The sequence below is a fragment of the Dermacentor albipictus genome, unplaced genomic scaffold (genome assembly GCF_038994185.2).
Source record: "Dermacentor albipictus isolate Rhodes 1998 colony unplaced genomic scaffold, USDA_Dalb.pri_finalv2 scaffold_128, whole genome shotgun sequence".
In the NCBI taxonomy this organism is placed as follows: domain Eukaryota; kingdom Metazoa; phylum Arthropoda; class Arachnida; order Ixodida; family Ixodidae; genus Dermacentor; species Dermacentor albipictus.
Window position 1 is genome coordinate 40,156 of NW_027225682.1, and position 21,141 is coordinate 61,296.

General features: G+C 43.9%; 2 protein-coding genes across 8 annotated transcripts in view; one reads left to right on the top strand and one right to left on the bottom strand.

Annotated features, from left to right (window-relative positions):
- The window catches only part of LOC139053463 (uncharacterized), a 57,916-nt gene extending 37,354 nt beyond the window's left edge, over positions 1 to 20,562 (bottom strand). For 3 of the 7 annotated variants that reach the window (XR_011510507.1, XR_011510503.1, XM_070530441.1), the window contains exons 1-5: positions 20,155 to 20,562; positions 19,377 to 19,482; positions 17,859 to 17,976; positions 15,362 to 15,474; positions 11,487 to 11,755 (exon numbers count right to left, since the gene is read on the bottom strand). Coding sequence is in view for 2 of the 7 variants with exons in the window: in XM_070530441.1 (XP_070386542.1) it covers positions 11,487 to 11,599 (113 nt within the window). In the remaining 5 variants the exon portion in view is untranslated. Of the gene's footprint in view, positions 1 to 11,486; positions 11,756 to 15,361; positions 15,475 to 17,858; positions 17,977 to 18,644; positions 18,932 to 19,376; positions 19,483 to 20,154 lie in introns of those variants that run through there. The other 4 variants (XM_070530440.1, XR_011510504.1, XR_011510506.1 and 1 more) reach the window with 4 other exon arrangements.
- LOC139053462 (uncharacterized) lies at positions 6,930 to 9,398 on the top strand. Its single transcript, XM_070530439.1, has one exon. It carries the CDS (start codon positions 6,930 to 6,932, stop codon positions 9,219 to 9,221), a length of 2,292 nt encoding a protein of 763 aa, XP_070386540.1. The 3' UTR covers positions 9,222 to 9,398.
- Positions 20,563 to 21,141: the final 579 nt, after the last annotated feature.

A 21,141-nucleotide genomic window follows, 5' to 3' on the forward strand; every position in this document is an offset into this window, starting at 1 on the left:
TAACTTGGCTTTGCTAACATCAACTGATTATATTATTATTCACTTGATCTCGGGTACATGTGGGCTCAGCCTTTTAAGACTACTAAAACCTTTGATACAATGAACCATAATGTTCATCATCAGCAGCAGCAGCCTATTTTGTGTCGACTCCAGGATGAAGGCCTCTCCCTGCGATCTCCAATCACACCTGTCCTGCACCAACCAATTCCAACTAGCGCCCGTGAATTTCCCAATTTCATCGCCCACCCCTCTTCTGCCGTCCTCGACTGTGCTTCCCCTCTCTTCGCACCCATCCTGTAACCCTAATGGTCCGCCGGTTATCTAACCTGCACATTAAGTGACCTCTTTCTGTCTCATAACGTTATGCCTAGAATTCTTCGTTACATTGCTCTTTGCGCAGTCTTTAACTTGTTTTCAAGCTTCATTGTCAGTCTACAAGTTTCCGCCCGATATGTCAGCAGTAGATAAAATGCACTGATTGCACACCTTCCTTATCAATGATAATGGTAAGTTTCCAGTCAGGTAATGACAATGTCTGCCGCATGTGCTCCAACCCATTTTCATTGTGTGAATTACGTTCTCATGATCAGGGTTCCCTGTGATTAATTGTCCAAGGTAAATGCACTCGTTCACAGACTCCAGAGGCTGACTGACGATCCTGAACTCTTGTTCCCTTGTCCGGCTATTCATGAGTATCTTTGTTTTGCACATATTAATCTTCAACCCAATTCTTACTCTCTCTGTTCAGGTCCTCAATCATTTGTTCTAACTCAACTCCAGTGTTGCTGAACAAAATGTCATCTGCAAACCAAAGGTTGCCGAGATATTCACAGCCGATCCTTACTCCTGAATCGTCCCAAATTAATAGCTTGGATACTTCTTCTAAGGACGCAGTGAACAGCATTGGAGAGATTGCGTCTCCTTGTCTGGCCTCTTCCTTTATAGGTATCTCCCTGCTTTTCTTGTGGAGAATAAAGGCACCTAAAGAGTTTCCGGTATATTTACGTAAGCGTTCAGTACTCCTTGATTACGTAATGCCTCTATGGCTACTGTTATCTCTACTGAATCAAATGCCTTTTCGTAATTTATGAAAGCCATATAGAGAAGTTGATCATACTCTGCGGATTTCTCAATTACCTGATCGATGACATGGATGTTATCCATTGTAGAGTATCCCTTCCTGAAGCTAGCCTGTTCCGTTGGCTGGGAAAAGCTTAGTGTTGCCTTTATTTTATTGCGAGTTATCTTGGTGAATATTTTATATAAAACTGGGAGTAAGCTAATGGGCCTATGGTTTTTCAATTCTTTAAAGTCTCCCTTTTTGTGGATCAGTATGTTTGCATCCTTCCAGTTTTCTGGGACCCTTGAAGTTTGATCTATATAGATACGAGTATCGCTTCTGCTGTGTAAACAGGAAGCTCCCCCATCGGTAACGATCTTCACAGCACAGCCGTACCTGAGTAAAGTGAATGGAGGGACACACACTAGATAAGAAAGGATTGGGAGACCTGCGTGATGCACTATAGTACTGTGCATGCACATTTCCCGAGCGTCACCACATTTTTGGATCTGATTTGATTGCAGATTACGCAGCTGAAACAAGACTTACTACGAAAGGTAAATTTGGCTAGAGATGAGTTTTACAGCTTGAATCTTGAAGAATTTATTTCTAGCGATCCTAAAAAGTTCTGACTGCATCTAAGCCAGAGAAGACAACAGATACAAAGCATTAACGTCAACGGAATTGAAATAGAGGATGCGCACTGCATTGCTGAATACTTCAATGTATATTTTCAAAGTGTGTTTACAGAACGTGATGAGTGTGAACTTTCCAGTGCAAGTAGCCCATCGGTAGATAATATTTTAATCAGTCGCGAAGGTGTCCTGGCATTGCTTCTAAATATAAATACTATTAAGAAGTCAGCAGGGCCCGATAACATTCCTAATGCTTTCTTGAGGCGATATTCTGAGTAATTATCTGAATTCATTTCTAATCTTTTCCAGTTATCCTTAAAATTAGGTGCAATACCATCAGTCTGGAGTAAAGCACGTGTTGTGCCGGTACACAAGAAAGAAGACCGCCAATCTGTTTCAAATTACCGTCCTATATCTATTACTAGCTCGTGTTGTAAGCTAGTGGAACATATTTATTTATTTATTTATTTATTTATTTCAGAATACTGCAGGCCATTGCTTGACCCAAGCAGGAGTGAATTTACATTGTTACATAACCAAGAGCATAAAATGTATACAATGTTAGCAGCACACATATATCAAAAGAATAAACCAAAAGAATAAAATTGAACAATATTAGCAGCATACGGATACCAAAAGAATAAAATTATACAATATTAGCAGCACAAGGATACAAAACATACAAAACATTAAAAAGATAGTTTCGACAGCCTCAAAAAGACTATGGTTACTGCGGCAACGTCTGAAGCACTGTACAAGCAAGACGAAACTAGTTGGTTATACTTCACTGGTGTGTCCTCTACTTGAATATGGTGATGTCATTTGGGAGCCGCACACTAAAACTGATACAGAAAAGCTGGAAAAAGTACAAAAAAAAGCACTCAGGTTTATTTTTAATGCCTACGGAAGACAAGTATCACTATCTGATCTCCGTTCAAGGTCTGGCCTTCCAACACTGGAGGAACGCCGTAAGCTACACCGTCTGAAGATGCTTTACACGATAGTGAACGGCCAAACTAAAATGAATTTTGACGAATACTTACAGTTTAACACGTGTAGAAGTACCCGCGGAAAGCACGAACTTACCCTTATTGTACCCCAGGCTAGAACTATCGCTTATCAATTTTCATTTTTTCCTAGAACGATAAGAGAATGGAACAGGCTTCCACAAGAGGTAAAGAACAAACGTACTGTTGACTCATTCTTATCGGCTATTTCTCAGTTGTGAGCGAAGTACGCAATTCCTTTCGTACCGAATTTTTATTCAACTCATGTCATTAGTTTCAGAGATATTGTTCTGCGCAGTAGCGTACAAGTATGATCTGTGAAACACTGTGTGTGAGCTTGCTGTGTTCGAATTTTATTTTGACATTTTCTTTGCTTGTACAGTATCCCTTTGAATTTTCTACGTACCACTCCTGCTTTGGCTGCTAAAAAGCAGCTGGCAGTATTTTCAAATAAATAAATAAATAAATAAATATCAGGTAAGTAGACGATGTAACGCATCAGAAAAATTTTTTGAGGAAAAAACAGATGCCGGTAACGAATTCCAATCTTGCACTTTTCTAGGGAAAAAACTGTACTTAAAGCTGTTAGTTTTGGCGAAGATAGGAGCAAGTGAACGCTCATGAACGCTCCGAGTCCTTCTCACTAGAGGACGCTTAATGCATTCTGGAAGCTGGAGCTTATTTTTTCCTGTTAAACTATTGTTCAAGAATATCAATCTATTAATCTTTCTGCGGGTTTCTAGTGTATGAATGCTATTTGAGATCATTAACTGCGAAGGAGTCTTCCCTTTTGTATTTTCCGTTTATAAACCTAACCGCTTTCCTATTGACTTTTTCAAGGATCATTATATCTTTTTTTGTGTATGGGTCCCACACTACTGAAGCATATTCAAGTAAAGACCGCACACAAGTTTCGTAAGCCAATTTTTTTATGTGTGCAGGGGCAGTTTTTAGCTTTCTTCGTAAAACCTATAGCTTTCGAAGTGCAGATGTAGCAATATTAGTAATGTGAGCCGACCATTTTAACTTATTGTCGAGTGTTATGCCTAAATATTTATATTTGTCAACTTCCAAAATCATGTTGCCGCGAAGAAAGTAAGGAAGCAAAATGGGAGACTTTTTTCTAGTTCCGTAAGAGAACAGTTTTTTCACTATTAAGTTCCATAGCCCATTTCAGACACCATTCTTCAATAGCAAAAACTGCTTTTTGAACAGAGATGTGGTCATGTTCAGATGAAATTTGTTTAAACACAACACAGTCGTCTGCAAACTACTTAACAGAGACATCTTTAGGAACAACCGCAACTAAATCATTTACATATATTAAAAACAAAGGTCCCAGCACACTTGCCTGAGGAACTCCTGAATGAACATTAACACTAGAAGCGGTCTTATTAATTTCCACATCTTGCCGTCTGTCTGTAAGGTAGTCTTGAATCCATCGAATAATAAAAAATGGTATTGGCGGCGAGGAGTTACGGAGTCGCCATCTATCGGAGGCGCCTCGCTGGCGTAGTATGAGGGATCACGTGGCGCGTTCCTCATAGGTTTTGCTGTCAGTGCTCACTGAAAACACCATGCGCGAGCTCTCCCGGACATTTCTGTAAGTACTTTCGAAACGAGAGAAGTTTCTTACAGTCAAATAATAAGCTTGGGCAAACTGAAAGCACACAATCGTTTACAGACGCTATCTCTTTACCGAATACGTACAGCGAACGCGACTGCGCACGGTCGCCGCAATGGAGTCTCCCGAACCGGCTTCTTGCGTGAAAGGTAGGTAAACGCTGGGAGCAAACTATGTGAAATATGTTCTTATAGTGTTTGTATATCTAAATGGAGTGTAATAGAAAGAAGCCTCAATGCAGCGATCGCGCAGCTTCGCAGCGACCGACTGCGCGTCTGCATGCTTGTCCGCGCACTGTGTCGCTTTCTCCGCGCGCGCATTTTCACACCGTGCCATGAGCTTTAGGCCGCAGAATATGAGCATTTGACAGTATACAAGCAACCATTGTTGCGTGGGCGCCATCAGAGCTGTTAAAAAATAATTTCATTGTAGAGACTTCGACGCCTACGGGGACTGTGATGTGCCGTCGCAACGATTCAATCTTTTTTTTTTCTTCTAAATTCTTCGACCTTTCAATACTATTTCTCGAGTTGCGTCGCACTGTATGTTTATCGGTGTTCTCAGCGTGCAATTTCCCACTGCTCCTTTTTTGTAATCCAGTGCATTAATTCATAACACAAACATAACCATGTGCCATGCTTTTTTAAATGTGCTTCTTACCGCTCCCTTTCCACTCCACTGAACTTGCCAGTATCTATAGCATCGACAAGTTCATCGACAAGCATCGACAGCGGACTCGGGCGAGCGTCTCAGTGCGCGTTTTCAGAACATCACAGACCGGGCGCCGTAGCAGAAATCTTCCTCGCGTCTGTGCTTGCTGCATACCCGAGTTCTAGCCGATGACTGTTTGCCGGTTTTATGTTTCGCGAGTCAATCTTCACGCAGCTTCTTGTCCTGCGGCTACGTGTGAATAAGCCTGACACCGGCCTCCGTTACGTGCGTTTGGCCCTGCGGCACCTAGCAGTAGCCTACCATGTTGCGCGCCTTCAAAGGCAGCCACTACCTATTGTAGTGCTTTCAAGCGTTGTAAAGGAGACACTCGAAGCGGGAAAATTTCGCCACTAAACGACCGCAGCGTACGAGGGAATTTAAACTCGTTTTCAGCTCGCTTCAGCGCGCCCGAAGCAGCCGACGCGGCCGCTATATCCACGTGATCTCTCCTAGCACGTCACGCCGACGGTGGCGCCAGCTTTTCCAGTGGTGGAGCTCGAGGCCAATACCCATACATTCCATCTTATAGAGAAGTTTGCCATGTGGCAGCTTATCGAAGGCCTTGCTAAAATGAAAGAAAACCACGTCCGTTTGCCCGGACATATCAAGCACCCGCGCAAATTCATGTACAGACAAAACAGTCTGAGTAACTGTAGATAACCCCTGCCGAAACCCGTGCTGATTATCCAACAAAAGATTATGATCGCTCAGGAACTTTCGCAGGTAACCGGCTACAATATGCTCCAACATCTTACAGCAAATGGATGTTACGGAAACAGGCCGATAATTTGAAACAGACAATCGATCACTTTTTTTATATACGGGAACCACCCGTGCTATTTTCCATTGTGAAGGAATTTTTCCGTTTGCTAATGAGAGTTTAAAGATGTCTGTGAGGCAGCCCGGTATTTGTTCTGCGTAACACCTCAAAAATGCATTCGGAAGACTATCGGGTCCAGCGGATTTTTTAGTGTCCAGTTTCAAGAGCATCGCCAGAACACCCTCACGAGTTACTTCAATGCCATCCTCTGGTGCAGCCACTGCTTTTATTTCATATTCATCTAATTCTGAAAACACCTCGTAGACATACTGATTAAAATTCTCAGCTATTTCGGCAGCATCAGTGATAATCTTGTCCCTAACTTTTATTTCAGTAAGTGCATCTTTGGGTTTACTCAAATGCTGCCAAAATTTCTTCAGATCAGTCTTTAGAAACTCTGCTAATGTGTGTGTAAAATATTTAGTCCTGGCGCAGCTCACCTTTGATAATAGGTCATGTTTGATTTCTATAAAAAGTGGCGTTGACGTCCCCTGCTTCTTACGATATCTCTTAAGTCTACGCTTAAGGGGGGAAGCGGGGATCAGATCGCGATTTTCGCGAAAAAAATCGATTTTTGAAAAGTACGCTTTTCAGAATCTACAGCATCATTTCTATCTTGTACTGAAATATTTCACCGAAAAACAAACTCTAAGCACTTAAAATAAATATATTTGTCGGTGGCGGCGTCCACAAATCCGCCCGAAATCGCGAAAAAGCCGCGAAGTTCAACGCGCGACTGCTCGGCTTTCCCGCCACGGAGCGCCGCCATTTTGGTATCGTTGGAAAGCCCGACTCTTTGACTCTTTGTCCCAGCCCTTCCCTTCCTCCCCTGCCAGCCAGCAAGCGCACAAAAAAAGAAAAACAGGAGAGTGGCAGCACGGAGCAGCCAATGGCTGCCGCGCCCCGATTGGCTCTGCGCCGCGGCTCGTTGTAAGGCGCCTCCTCATTGGTCGACGCCGCGCCATAATGGCGGCCGAGGCAAGGAGCGCAAGGAGCGTCTGCTTTTGTCCGCTGCTGGGAAGCCTTTCTGGACTTTCCTTCTCTTGTGTATCGAGGACGTCGACCACGTGCAATGGATCCGCGCATGTTCGAAAAGAAGTACCGGACGAAGCATGCCTACGGGAAGCGGAAACGCAAGCCCGTCACAGCAAGGAAGAAGCTGCGATTGTCAGCAGGTGGTTCGGCCGAGCCGAGCGTCCGTTCAGAATCGGCGGAGTACGCGCCCAACGTGCTGTGCGATCTCTCGCCCAACGTGCTGCGGGATCTTGCGCCGAGTCGAGCACCAGCCAGCGATAGTGAGACGAACCATGACCTTTTGCCGTCGAAGCGCGGGCGCAGTGTTACTTCACCGGTGACGATCGACATGCCAGTGAGTCTCGCCGTACGCGAGCGTCCCGTCGCAAGTTCGTCCAGCACAGATCACGGAGTGAGCTTGCAGCGGTCATCGCCGCCCGACTGCAGAGCATCGGAGACGCGCTTCCGCGGTGAGTCGTTCAACGCCGAGATGTCTCCGCAGCCAACAACCGCAAGTGAAGGCAGTCCCATGCCATCGACGAGTTCCGGCGCTTCGACGGAGCTGCAACGCGGGCGCACGCTCGCTGCCGCGGATGCGCCGGCGGCCGACCTTGCCGCTCATCGCAGTGTTGACTGTTCGCCCAGTGAACGTCGCACTATTCAAGCTCACCTGGAAACACGATTTGTGTCCACGGAAACTGCAGAACTGCAAGCGTCGAGAGTTCGCGAATCGCTTCGCGCGGTTTCAGCAACGGAGCGCAAGTTCGGGCTGACTGGCTCACAGGAAAATGCCATTCCCGCACCTCCAGAAGAGGAATTTATGCTTGTTCAAGTTGCTGCTTTGAACTCGCTGATTGGTTCCCTGCTTTGCCCAACTTGTCAGCAGCCCGGCCTAGCAGTGCACCGCGAGACTGAACTGGGACTAGCTGTGAAGATGGTACTTTCATGCATTTCCTGTGGTAGTACCCTACAGTCTGAGTGGTCCTCACAAAGGAAGAGCGGCTCTAGAGCTTTCGAGGTCAACATCAGAGCTATGCAAGCAATAAAGAGCATTGGGAAAGGACCAACTGCTCTTAATGACTTCTGGGCCACCATGAATGTCTCGCATCGTGGGTTACACCACAAAACATATGATGGGCACCTCAAAAAGACTTTCAAGCCTGCCGCAGCGGCAGCTGCACACAACATCTTCACAGAGGCTGTAGAGGCAGTGAAAAAGGTGTACACTGAAATGGAGACAACATTTTCAAAGAACATAACAGTAGTGTATGATGGCACATGGTTGACACGCGGCCACAGCTCCCATACCGGCGTAGGCTGTATAATTGATTTCCATACAGGGCTTGTGTTGGACTGCATAGTTCTGTCCAACTTCTGCCTTGGGTGCAGCCGACAGCCAGCAGAAAGTGACCCCAACTATGCTGAATGGAAGCAGCAACACCAGTGCCAGAAAAACACTGATGTGAATTCTGGAAGAATGGAGGTTGAGGCTGCACTACAGCTCTTCAGGCGCTCCTTGAGCAGAAATGATTTACGGTACACAAATATAGTTTGTGATGGGGACAGCCGCATGTTTCGCACTCTATGTGATGAAGAAGTTTATGGTTTTGTGCAGCTATCTAAAGAGGACTGCATAAATCATGTGAAAAAACGAATGGGGGCTGCACTTCGCTCTTTGGTGGCCAAGGCAAAGAAAGGAGAGCCACTAGGTGGAAAGGGGGGCCTGACACAGCAGCTCATCAAAAAACTGACGAACTACTATGGCCTTGCTCTGCGGAACCACTCAGAAGTCGAGGAAATGCAAAGGGCAGTAATGGCGACGTACTACCACATCACATCAACAGATGATGAGCCCCATCATGAGCTGTGTCCCCCTGGCCCCCTTAGCTGGTGCAACCACCGATCAGCTGAGGCAGAAGGGCAGCCAGCACCAGCTCACAAGTACAAGCTTTCAGCTAAAGTTGCTGAAGCACTCCTGCCTGTGTACCAGCGCCTCTCAGACCCTCAGTTGCTGGCCCGGTGCAGAGGAGGCAAAACTCAAAACGCGGCTGAGAGTCTCCATTCAGTGATATGGTCACTAGTATCAAAAGACCAGCATGCCTCACTGTTTGCCGTGGAAACAGCAGTGCACGAGGCAATTTCAAAGTACAACTCGGGCAGTCTGAAAGCTTATTCAGACCTGTGCACAACATTGGGCCTGCGCCCTGGTGCCCTCTCTCTTCAGCGGGCTGTCGAGAAAGACTCCCAGCGAATGAAGAAGGCACGCAAAGTCCATCTCCTGAAAGGACAGAGGGCTAAGAAGTCACCTGCTGCCAAGGACACCAAGTTTTACAATGCAGGAGCATTCTAGACAGTGTGTGCCAGTATGGAACTTTGAGGCTTGTTTTCTCAAAAGTTTGTTTTGGGCTTATCACCTCGCTCGTGGAAAGCATAGCACGGCAATGGGAGCACGGATTTTAATCCTGTTTGTTTTGCTGCAATTGCTGAAGCGTGCCTTATGTCAAGACAGTCTCAGATTTACCATTTAGCCTCACCATTTTTTTATTACACAATAATTGGAGCATGATACATTCTAAACATAAAGAGAAGGTGCATACTATATCGTTTAGAAGAAGAGCAGAGAAATTTAAATAGAAATTAAGAGAATCTTGACTTAGACTATACTTCTTAGTAACTATTAAAAACATTTACAGACCCATAACCCATTTTGCTGTCACGCTAGGCTTTCCACGAGCAAGCAACATGTGAGCAATATATAAATAATGATAAAATAAAAACTACTGAAGATATTATTGTGAAACTTTGCAGCTGCCTGTTTGATGCTATTTCGAACCTGTGTGCCAAATTTCATCACTCTAAGATAAAAAATGAAAAAGTTTGTTCCGATCCCCTCATCCCCCCTTAAAGTGTATAATTTCACAAGTAAACCATGGATGTTTCTGCTTTTTAAGTATTTTTCTGTTTGGAACGTATTTTTTAATGCAATGCCTAAGCACATTAGCGAAACTTTGCCAAGAGCTTTCCAGATAATCACATGTAATCCCAACATTTTCTTCAATATAGTCAATAATCGCCACATCGTCAGCTCTACTAAATTCCTTAACTGTAGCGACATCAAGCACACGTGTTTTTGAGTTGCCGACCTTCCAGGAAAAAGAAATTAACTTATGGTCAGATATGCCGGGTTCAATTGTAACAGTTCCTTGTCTGAATCCTTCACTAATGAACAGCAAGTCAAGAATTGATGTTCCGCGAGTACATTCACTAACTATTTGGTCAAGACCAAGAGCAAGCATAACATCAAGGATTCTATCGCTCGTATGCGATAATCCAAAAGACAGATTGTTCCAATTTATTAAAGGCAAATTAAGGTCACCCGTTACAATAACATTCTTATTTCGCAACAACAACAAACGGTCATACAATTTACTCAGAAAGCTTTCATCAGTGTCTGGAGCACGATAAACTGCACACAAATAAAACGCCGTTTCCTTCACTTTGATTTTCAAAAAAAGGCTTTCATGCTCAGCAATCTGGCTTTCTACGTCAACATCGACAAAGGATTTAGCAACCCCTGCAACACCACCCCCTCTAGATCCTCGGTCCCGCCGATATAACCGATAACCTGGTGGGACTATGTCATCGTCACTTATTTGGTCGTGTAGCCAGGTTTCAGTTATGACACACACGTGCGGATCCAAAGAGTGCAAACAATCTTCCAGTTTATCTTTTTTGTTCACAATGCTTCTTGCATTGAAAGAAACTAACCGCACATCGGACGTATCTGGCCGTTAGCTTTCAAATAAGGATCTGGTGTTGCGCTCTATCAATGTTCTAGAGTTTAGAGCAGCATCCCTTTTATAGTACCGCCCATCGATCTTCAACTTGTCATAACCCAAGGAAATCTTACTTCCAGCCTTTTTTTCAAGTTTTGCACTTTGCCAAAGATGCTTTCGTTTGCACAATGTTTCCGCGCAGTAGTCATTATCGATTCTGATGTTTTTTCCCTTTGGTTTAGATACATTGCTCCAGACCACTTTTCTCTATAGTCCTGAAAGTACATTATGACAGGGCGATTAGAAGAACTTTTCCCCAGTCTATGGATTCGAGCTACAGATGAACACTGCACTCCCAATTTGGCAGAAAAGAGATCATCGATAACTTTTCTGCGCAAGTCTGACTCTGATTCAATAAGATCTTCCTTTACGCCAAAAACAATTAAATTTGACCTCCGACTTCTATCTTCTAAATCATCGAGTCTGGCTTGATGCCATGTAAGTGCATCCTGCACACCATTTAAAGCTATGCTTATGTTGTCAATCCCATCTGTTTTCATCTGTAGATCTTTTATGTTTGCCTCTATCTTATTCAAGCGATCACCAAAGTTCCCCAGTGCCCTTTCCGTTGCCTCTAAACGAGACCTAATGTCTTTCTGCCCCTCAATGAGTCTCTGAAACATTTCATCAACTGTTGGGCCTGGATTCATTTCTATATCTCCACAAACAAGCAGCATACATGAGCAATAGCAGCTATAGGCACAGCCTAGACATGTGCGTGGGCACGGCAGGAGAACAAGAAACCTATCGTCAGATCGTATGGTGCACACATAACTAACCTGTACCAGGAAAGACGTAGCATTTTGAGCACCTTGCCCGCAGCGCTTTCGCCGTGCCCACTGAAGACGGACGGGTGTGGTGCCGAATTTATAGGGCCAAGGGCTGATGACATCACGGTCGATGTCGTCCGATATCCATGTACCTGTGGCGTCCCCACGGTGACGGCGCTGCCAGATGTGCTATCTTTGGTGACGAATTCTTCTGTTGAAACTTGATGAAGCTCAACGATAGTCTGCGAAGATGCATGCGCACTTGACAGCAGCAGGACCTGTACCAGGAAAAGAGGTAGCATTTTGAGCACCTTGTCCGCAGCGCTTTCGCCGTGCCCACAGGGCACGGCGAAAGTCGTTGGTTTCATACAAGAGTTTTTGAAAGATCATAGCATACTATCACCTTTTCAGCATGGTTTCAGGAAAGGACTCTCCAGTGTAACTCAACTCATAACAACCGTACATGAGCTATCCCGCATACTTGATTTATCTGGACAAATAGATGTGCTCTTTCTGGACTTCAGCAAAGCTTTTGATAAAGTTCCCCATGCAAAGCGATTACATAAATTAGATAAAATTGGACTCCCATTTCATATCATACAGTTGATATGTGCTTATCTCAAAAACAGAGAACAGTTTGTTGATATTAGGAATTGTACTTCCAGTGCACGTCAGGTCACCTCAGGAGTCCCTCAGGGCAGTGTACTAGGACCATTGTTATTTTTAATCTATGTTAATGACTTGATTGATGTTATTCCTGGTAATGTGTCCATATGGTTATACGCGGATGATTGTGTTATCTCCAAGGAAATTGTGTCCTATGATGATCATTTTGTGCTGCAAAGATGCCTCGTAGAAATCACTGACTGGTGTTCCAATTGGGGAATGGAGCTCAATGCGGAAAAAACTGTACTTTTACGCGTAACAAGAAAAAAATCTGCTAGCATTTTTCCGTACCAACTTGGAAATAGAACTGTCCTCGAAGTCGACAAATGTAAATACCTTGGCGTTAACCTCAACAATAAGCTTACATGGTAAACTCATATCTCGGATGTTTGCTCAGCTGCGCTAAAAAAATTGTGGTTCATAAAAAGAAAGCTTAAAAACGCGCCTGTAAGGACTAAAATGTTAGCCTACAATGCAATAGTGAGATCAAAGTTAGAATATGCTTTCGAACTCTGGGACCCGCATACCATGAAAGACACAAAAGATCTTTGCGACAGTGGAAACGCAAAATGCCGGTGCCACGCCATAGAATAAAGAACCAACGCCGCGCTGCTGATGATGGCGATGGCGGCTGTTTACTTCATCCGCCCATTGTTGCAAGACTTCCGTAGTTTTTCCGCCAATGTCCGGCATATAAGTCGAGGGTCGACTTTTCGCGATGGTTTTTTGAAAAAAAGTTCGACCTATATTCTAGTTTTTACGGTAGATTTTCGCAATGCCACCGGGTTATCTTCGGAAAGTTTCATGTCCCTTCTTGAATTTTATTTAAGTGCAACTTTTATCCTGTTCAAAAATAACCTTTTTATCCAGAAAAATGGTGTGTGTATTGGTTCATGTGTGGCGCCTGCTCTTTGTAATATTTTTTTATCTTTTGTCGACCGCGCTCTTAAGAGTGCCTTAAACAATGATTCGGTTCAAATTTTTAGATATGTTGACGATTTTCTTGTTGTGATAAAACAGACTAACAACGAATGCTCCGTGACAGTAGCTGATATTTTAACACTGTTCAATGACAATGGCAAAGGTTTAACTTTCACATATGAGCTATCTAGGGATGGTAAACTCCAGTTTTTAGATTTGCAGCTATCCTTACAAACAGGCCACGCCTGTTGGATGTACTTGCCACGCGCACGTAAGGAACTTTTACCTTACGCGTCTGCGCACTCAAAGACTGCGAAACGCGCCATTGCTTTGATGTGTTTAGAATCTTCCTTAATGAAATCTTGTCATCACTCTGCGAACATGAGTTTCATTGCACAGTTAAATAGGCTGCAGGCTGCTGGTTACCCAAGTGTGGTGGTGACGTCAGTCTCGGAGGTATTGCTTCAGAAACTGAAAGGGAAGCGGCACAAAAGTAACTGCATCACACAAAAGAAGAGGCCTGAAGTTGTGCCGTATTGCCACAGAGTGGCGCACAATCTAAAGAATGTCGCAACTAAATACCAAATTCTGGTAGTGTTTCCTGCTCCTCAGAAACTGTCAATGTTGTACAGCTGTATTTCTAAAACAAGTAAAAAACCTGATTCTGAAAAGAACCACGTGAAGTTGTAGAATGCAGCGTCGGTGTCGTTTATAAGATTCCTTTGTCATGTGGCAAAGTGTATGTAGGGCAGTCAGGCCGCTGTGTTAACGAGTGCCTTAGAGAACATGAGCGATCCATACCAACAGGCACAGGTTCCCATTTGGCTCAGCATTGTGAAACATGCAAATGCAAACCCATGTTTCGTGATACCACGATTTTGAAAAAGAGCCGTGACACCACCGCCCGAGAGTTATCGGAAGCATTTTTCATTAAGTCATTGGAGTCACAGTGCATTAGTGTGCCTTCCTTAACCTTGTACAGCGTTGAATTTGGTTTTTTGGATTCTGTCGCATGAGTGCGCTCTTTGGATCAGATGTTGTTGGTGGCTCCACCGCATGGTGCTCACTGTTCATGTTCCTCTAGTTTGAGCGGTCTAGAAAGGAGTGACGCAATAAAATGATGTCAGTTGAGAGTAGTGCCTTGTGCTGTCGTCTTTCTTGTGTGTGTCGTTTTGCGCTAAACAAAGTATTCATGAAGTATAACCAGCTCATGCAAGTGAATACACAGATTTCACAGCTTTTTGCTACCGCACTGCGGAATATGCAAATGGAAAACACTGCATAGATGCCAGTGCAGAATTGTTTATAGGAAAGATTAATGCACCTTTAATACCACTACAGAAACTAAATGACAGTTTTTGTTAGCATGTTAGAGCACTGAATATGAACAGCTTCTATTACATAACATTTCAGCTGCTGTCTGGCCCTGCCCCCGATACTGCACTGGTCAAACAAAGGTGCAACCACACTTTCTACAATGGCTTTTCGTATTATTGCGTCAGCTTTTTAAGGCTAATTTTAGCCCCCCCCCCTAAGTTATCTGGGAGCCGTTGCATCAGTGACGACAGCTCAGACAAGGATCTGTTTGTACGACAAGGTTAATCTTCCTCTTTCGCTTACTTAAACCTCCCCTCACTTTACTAATTATGTGGCACAGCAACACAATTGTTATATGCCGCCTCTTTAAAAATGCCTAATTTATTGTACAGGCAGAAATAGCTTCGCTAAACGCAGCACTACTCAATTTTCATTAAAAATAATATCTTACTCCTGAAGTAGTGCAACAACTACAGCTACCAAACTGGTTGTTTGCTGGTGCAAAATATTAATTAGCTTACCGGCTAATGTAAGAACTACAATATTTTTATCGTCATATTAGCATTCATAGTAGCCATGCCATGTGTCGCATTCGCAGTTGTGCAAGCAACATGCATTGCCGATTTATCTGTTCTTGCCCTTTCGCTTCTCACTTGATATTGCTGGGCAAGCAGTCAAACTGGATAGTTAGACACTGGCTGTCACCTCCTTACCTTCCTTATTAATTGTGCGTTAAATGAGGATTTTTTCTTGGTGAAAGAGTTCTAGTTTGAGGCCTAAACAAGCTCCATGACAGTTTGCATTTAACGAGTGTAAACATCCTCTGAAAACATGTACATGAGGAACACTGCAGAAAGAGCACTTTAAAAAAGAACACGAATGTATTTATCACCAAGGCCAACCTTTGTGTCTTCTTAAATATTTATCAAGACAAACTCAAAACTGATACTGAGGTGCAAGGTGTCCACAACATATATTACCTTGTGAAAGCACAGTGGTGCCTGGATGTTGTGGGACCAGCTCGGACGTGGAGATCAGCACTGATCAGCAACACTGCAGTCTGCTTACAGCTTTTCTGCAGGCCCAGCCACACCTGCAATAAAACAAGTGAGCTTGGTGCCACAAGAGTACTGTATTTACTCGCATAATGATCGCACTTTCTTGCAAAATAATGGTCGCAAAATCAGGTGTGTGATCATTAGGCCGGTTAAATTTCCCGCAAAAAGAATTTTTTTCATCCCGCGTTTGCTGCGGGATGGCAACAGGGCAACAAATAGGTGGCTGGCACTGTATGTAGTGCGGGACACGGAAACAAAAGTGGCGGCTGGCGTAGCAAGCTGAACACACCAAATGCGCCAAACGCGATTTTTTTTTTCTCTCGAGTACATTACTTGCATTGAAAGTTTCTTCCATATCAGTAATGAATAATATCGGTAAGTTTGTGGCAATAACGTCGCCATGTCCACTATGAGGGGGCAGAAACAGATGGGCACGCTTAGCTGCCAGTGACATAGAAAGACACGGCGGGCATGCTGCGGAAACTACGGCATTTGTCTTCACTACTATCCTAATACAGCAGGTTTCTGCTAAGGGTGGGCAAATATCTTAGCTGTGTTACAAGTGTAGGCGTATGGATAGGGTACACTTCTAACGTATCAGTGTAAACGTGGCTGCTATCGTTGCCGCTTGTGATTTCTTGCGTGCCTACGAGTGCAGATGAGAAGAATCGAAAGGCATCTTTTTTGTTGTTGTTGACCACCATTACAAAGCCTACAATAAAGGCAATTTTGGTTGTAGCTTTTTTGTCATGGAAGTGCGGAAAGTGATGAAAGGAATGAAAACGAGCATCTGCTTAAAAATGTTTAGTGCATGCAGACCGCTTGGTTTATCTTGAAGAGTTGTTCGCGTAGCATTCGACAGATGGTAAACGCGATCATCAATAGCTAGACATGGCACATGACATATCGCTGCAGCAAGTTAGGGGTGCAATCATTACACAGGAAATAAAAAAAAATCGAATTTGGACGACAAAATTCAGGGTTGCGATCATTACGTGAGTGCGATCATTATGAGAGTAAATACAGTAAATATAGAAAGTGACACTGTGAACAAAGCAATACTTATTAGGTATGAAATGCTGATATTCGGCTGTAGAAAGCTTTAAGTAACAAAGCCTGCAAGATAAGAAAAATGCAATGTATGGGCCATCTGTACAAGAACATTAATCAAAGGTCCCTTCATTTTTTAGTCCCTTCTCCTCCTCATGCATAGATGGCAGTCAGGTTAAGTAAACTGGACCAGATTGCCACATAGTGTAAGCAAAGGTGGTCACTTTGTGGGCCAATTATGATACCATAGCACGACATGCATCCCAACAGTTGTTTTAATGTGTTCCGTAATGCTAGCCATCTTGTAGGCCCTACAATGTAAAAGCATCCATAACCCTAACAGCGTTACCCAGTAGGGATAACCAATAAGTGTCCACAGCAGCACAACTCAGCATATCTATCAGGAGGCTTTCGTTACACTTTTACAATTCTCCTCTTATGGCTTCATCCCAATTTCTGTCAATACAAGCTTGAAGCCTCTGCACAATCTGAATGCACCAGGGCACTATAAAAAATACCACATCTTCCTACCCAATTCCATGTTTAATATAAGACTGGAAAGTTCACCATCATGTGCAGAACAAACCAAATTGTTCTGGAATCAAGTAATCTTCCACTACCTGTGAAAAAAAGCACGCAAGAAAGAGTACGTAGAGCACAAGGGTGTTGTTGGATAATAAATACCATTGTCGTGCAGTAGACACCACGTCGGCAAAACAGGCCAATGTATAAATGACTGGATCTGCAACCATGTTAACTGAATGCTCAGGTCATTTGGTGGTCACTGGGTAGTGCAAAGCTCACTTGCATTATTTTGTTTGAAAACTATGCAACTGTGGCAATGTGTTACGAGCATAGGGCTGGCAAGATTTGTGAGCCTTTCCTTATATGTGTGACAGAGAATCTGCGAGTTGGCTCGCCCTCCAGTAGATTATCAGATAGCAAGACTGCTTATTTATCATTGTAAAACAAGTGTCATAGTAGCCATGCTCCTTTTCGCAGTTGTGTGAGCAACATACATTGTCGATTTATCTGTTCTTGCCCTTTCACCTCTCACTTTATATTGCTGTGCAAGCAGTAAAATTGGATGGCTGTTAGACTGTTATGTCCTGTCACCTCCTCACCTTTCTTATCACTTGTGCATTAAATAAGGCGTTTTTCTTGGTGAAAGAGTGCTACTTTAAGGCATAAACAAGTTCCATGGCAGTTTGCATTTAAGCATCCTCTGAAAACATGTACATGAGGAACACTGCAAGAAGAACGCTTAAAAAAAAAGAACACGAGTGTATTTATCACCAAGGCCAACCCTTGTGTCTTAGCATATTTCTCAAAACTGATACTGAGGTGCAAGGTGTCTATATCATATTACCTTGTCAATGAAGCAAAGCACAGTGGTGCCTGGATGTTGTGGGACCAGCTTGGACGTGGAGATCAGCACTGATCAGCAACACAGTAGTCTGCTTACTCTTTCTGCAGGCCCAGCCACACTTGCATTAAAACAAGTGAGCTTAGTCTCACGAAAGTATAATATAAAAAGTGACACTGTGAACAAAGTAATTCTTATTAGGTATAAATAGGAATGAAATGCTGATATTCGCCCATAGAAAGCTCTGAGCTAACAAAGCCTGCGAGATAAGAAAAGTGCAATGTATGAGCCATCTGTGCAAAAACATAAATCGAAGGTCCCTTTTTTTGCTTCTCTCCTCCTCCTCGAGCATAGATGGCAGACAGGTTAAGTAAACCGGACCAGACTGCCACGTAGCGTAAGCAAAGGTGGTCACTTCTTCGGGGAGCAGCCTATAGGCTGCTTCTTGAAAGAGTATTAGAAAATGCTAATAATGCATATATGCATTATTCACAAAAGGCCTTGTTTCTCTCAGAATGCCACAGCCAATCACATATGTCAAATTGACCATTTTAAAATGCATGAAAAGTACAGCATAGCTTTGAGGCTACCCCAAACTACTGAAATTCACATCAGCCAAGTTCAGCAGACAACACCGTAAAGCCTCTAAAAGTTGTGCATATTATTGCAAGTTGACAGAATAATGAGGAAGAGAAGGTGAGGGAGATGGTGCCACTATAGCATAGTTCAAACTCTATCCCACATCATGTGCAGAAGGGCAAAGAATGCGCAGCTTTGTTATACTCTCACCTGTGACAACTGCACCAGGTTGACTGACATGCGTAACAAGCAGTTTGTGATACCACGTTATTGCATCCTGCAACTGATGTGACATCAGAGATCAGCTTCAAGCTTGACGCTAAGCTATACTAGGGACACATAATGAACTGGCTACATTAAAATCTAAAGCAAAAGTGCTGAACATTGTTTGCCAGCCTGTGCACTTCATATTTTACAAAAATTCTAGACAGAAATCCTGTGTTGGAAAGACAGCACGCACTTTCCTAAAGCTTTCTCTCAGCATCCACACTTTTCTATGCATACGTTATTAACCATTATTTACCTTGACACGCTGTACACAAGCAGCACACTTGGAAAAGCAGTTTTTAGATCAGTGAGTTTTTCTCAGTGCTTTTGTTGCTGCAAACTTAGCCTGCTTCTGGAATGTATCTTAATAAACTTACCTAAAGCAAGTGTCCCTCTGCTATTTTTATTAGGGATTTTTCATTGCTAGCAATTAAGAAAGCAAAGCGCCAGGACTATTTCTTTCGTGCATTTTCGCAATCCTATGCCACCCCATTTCTCAACAGCTTTAGAACATCTTCACTAATAGAACTTCATTCTCATTACTTAATGGAACATTAGTAAAATTGTAGAATAGCACGAATTTATAAATTGCATGAGACTCAGAAAAGTTGACAGGTACCAAATACATGAACAGAACCTAGAACACATAAATGGCTGTGACCGTTTAGTACGTACCTTGTCAAAGCAGGCAGATCAGATCCTTTGTCTTGCTGTTCAAGCTGCATAGTGCCGCAGCCTATGTGGTGCAGAGATGCCTCCGTCTCAGGAAATTGTGACATCCCTAAACAATAAATGTTCAGCTTATTGTAATCACTGCTGAAACTGCAAACTTGTGATTTGACAACATCGCGTCAAATTGTGGAAAGCTCTCGTACAGCCAGCTACAGAAGCTGCATCCGCTTAGAGAAATTAAATATTTCATTCTTACATCACAGGCGGTTATTCAACGTGTCAAAGGCACGAAAACAAACAGAACACTAAACACAAGAAATACAGGTTGCCTTGGCGACAATCTATAAGCATCAAAGTTTGCATACAAGCTAAAATCTTCTCACGAGTCAGATCATTTGGATGCCGTCGCGCGTTAACGTTAGCTGTGAAAGCATTTGCGCAAAACATCAACGTACTTCTAGAATTGTCTATATGATTTCTTGCTAAGAAATTACGTACAGAAGCAGTGACATTTCCTGCTTGAATTTTTGTGCCCGTTCAGACCAAGCGATGACCCGGCGCTAGCATACTTCATAACAAAAAGAAAAACAATAGATGAAGCTCTTAGCAACATTAATCTCGGGGTAATTTTCGTGAAACCTTTTGTTAAATGTGCACTCCGATATCGAACGAACATTTGGGAATCACTGTTATTGCTCTTGTAGCTGTACTAATCATCTTCTGCTGCGCATGACAAGGTACACTACATGAACCATAAGAATGCGCCAGGCGTCGGACTTACCTTTCGAGGCGAGCGCTCCTTCGTGTCCGTTCACGCCGCATCGACTGCACAAACAGTCCGTCCAGCGTAATATTGAATTGCGGTGAACTACAGCACGCGATAGCACAACTATCAACACATTCTTCCGTGCACTGTGACCCGATGCGGGAGCGACGAGAGTATAACAGCTTCCCTTCTCATGAGCCGGGGACAAAGAAGCGTGAATTGACCACTACGATAATCAACAACGGCGCACCGCAAGAAACATACAGCGAGCTAATAGCGTTGCACAGGCCCCAGGGCTTAGTGATCGTTAATTCACACAAAAAAGGAGCACATGTTCCCTAAGCACCGCGTAAATATCATCAAACGATCAGCACCACATCGGCCGCCCGGCGCAACAACGTCTATAGATCTTCTTTCACCATGCAGCCCGCTGCCGTTCCCGCCACCGCGGCACTGCCATCGACCTCCGCGCCAAGCATCCGAGCGTCGTCTGCTATAGCCTGGCACAGTTATGGTTGTTAGTCGCGGCACTCGTCATTTACATGGTGCTCGCTGAATAAAGCAGCCGTCATTTCTTTCTATTGTTGTTTAAGCTGAAGTATAATATTCTACAGACATCATACCTGAGGGTGCACGTCCGAAGAAAGGAGTGAGATGGAAAAAAAGGTGGGCCTACAAACCAAAGTGCACACGACGCTTGGTGACCCACACGTCGCCGGTACTCGCGTCTCCATGAGCGCAAAACTTGGACCGGACGCAAAAGACCTCGACCGCCAGCCACATGCCCGAGGACAGTGACAAGGCACACGCAATGAGAAAATAAAATCGGCTACAGCAGAAGAAGCGCAAACACCCGCATGTAACGTGCACATGTCAGCAGAGCAGCGCCGCTCACTTGGTGCAGAGCTCGACCGCAGCGCCCTCACAGTCCCCGGAACAAGTCGCGCCCTGCTCGAAAGGAAGAGTCGAAACTAGGTCGTGGTCGAAACTACTTTAAGGCTC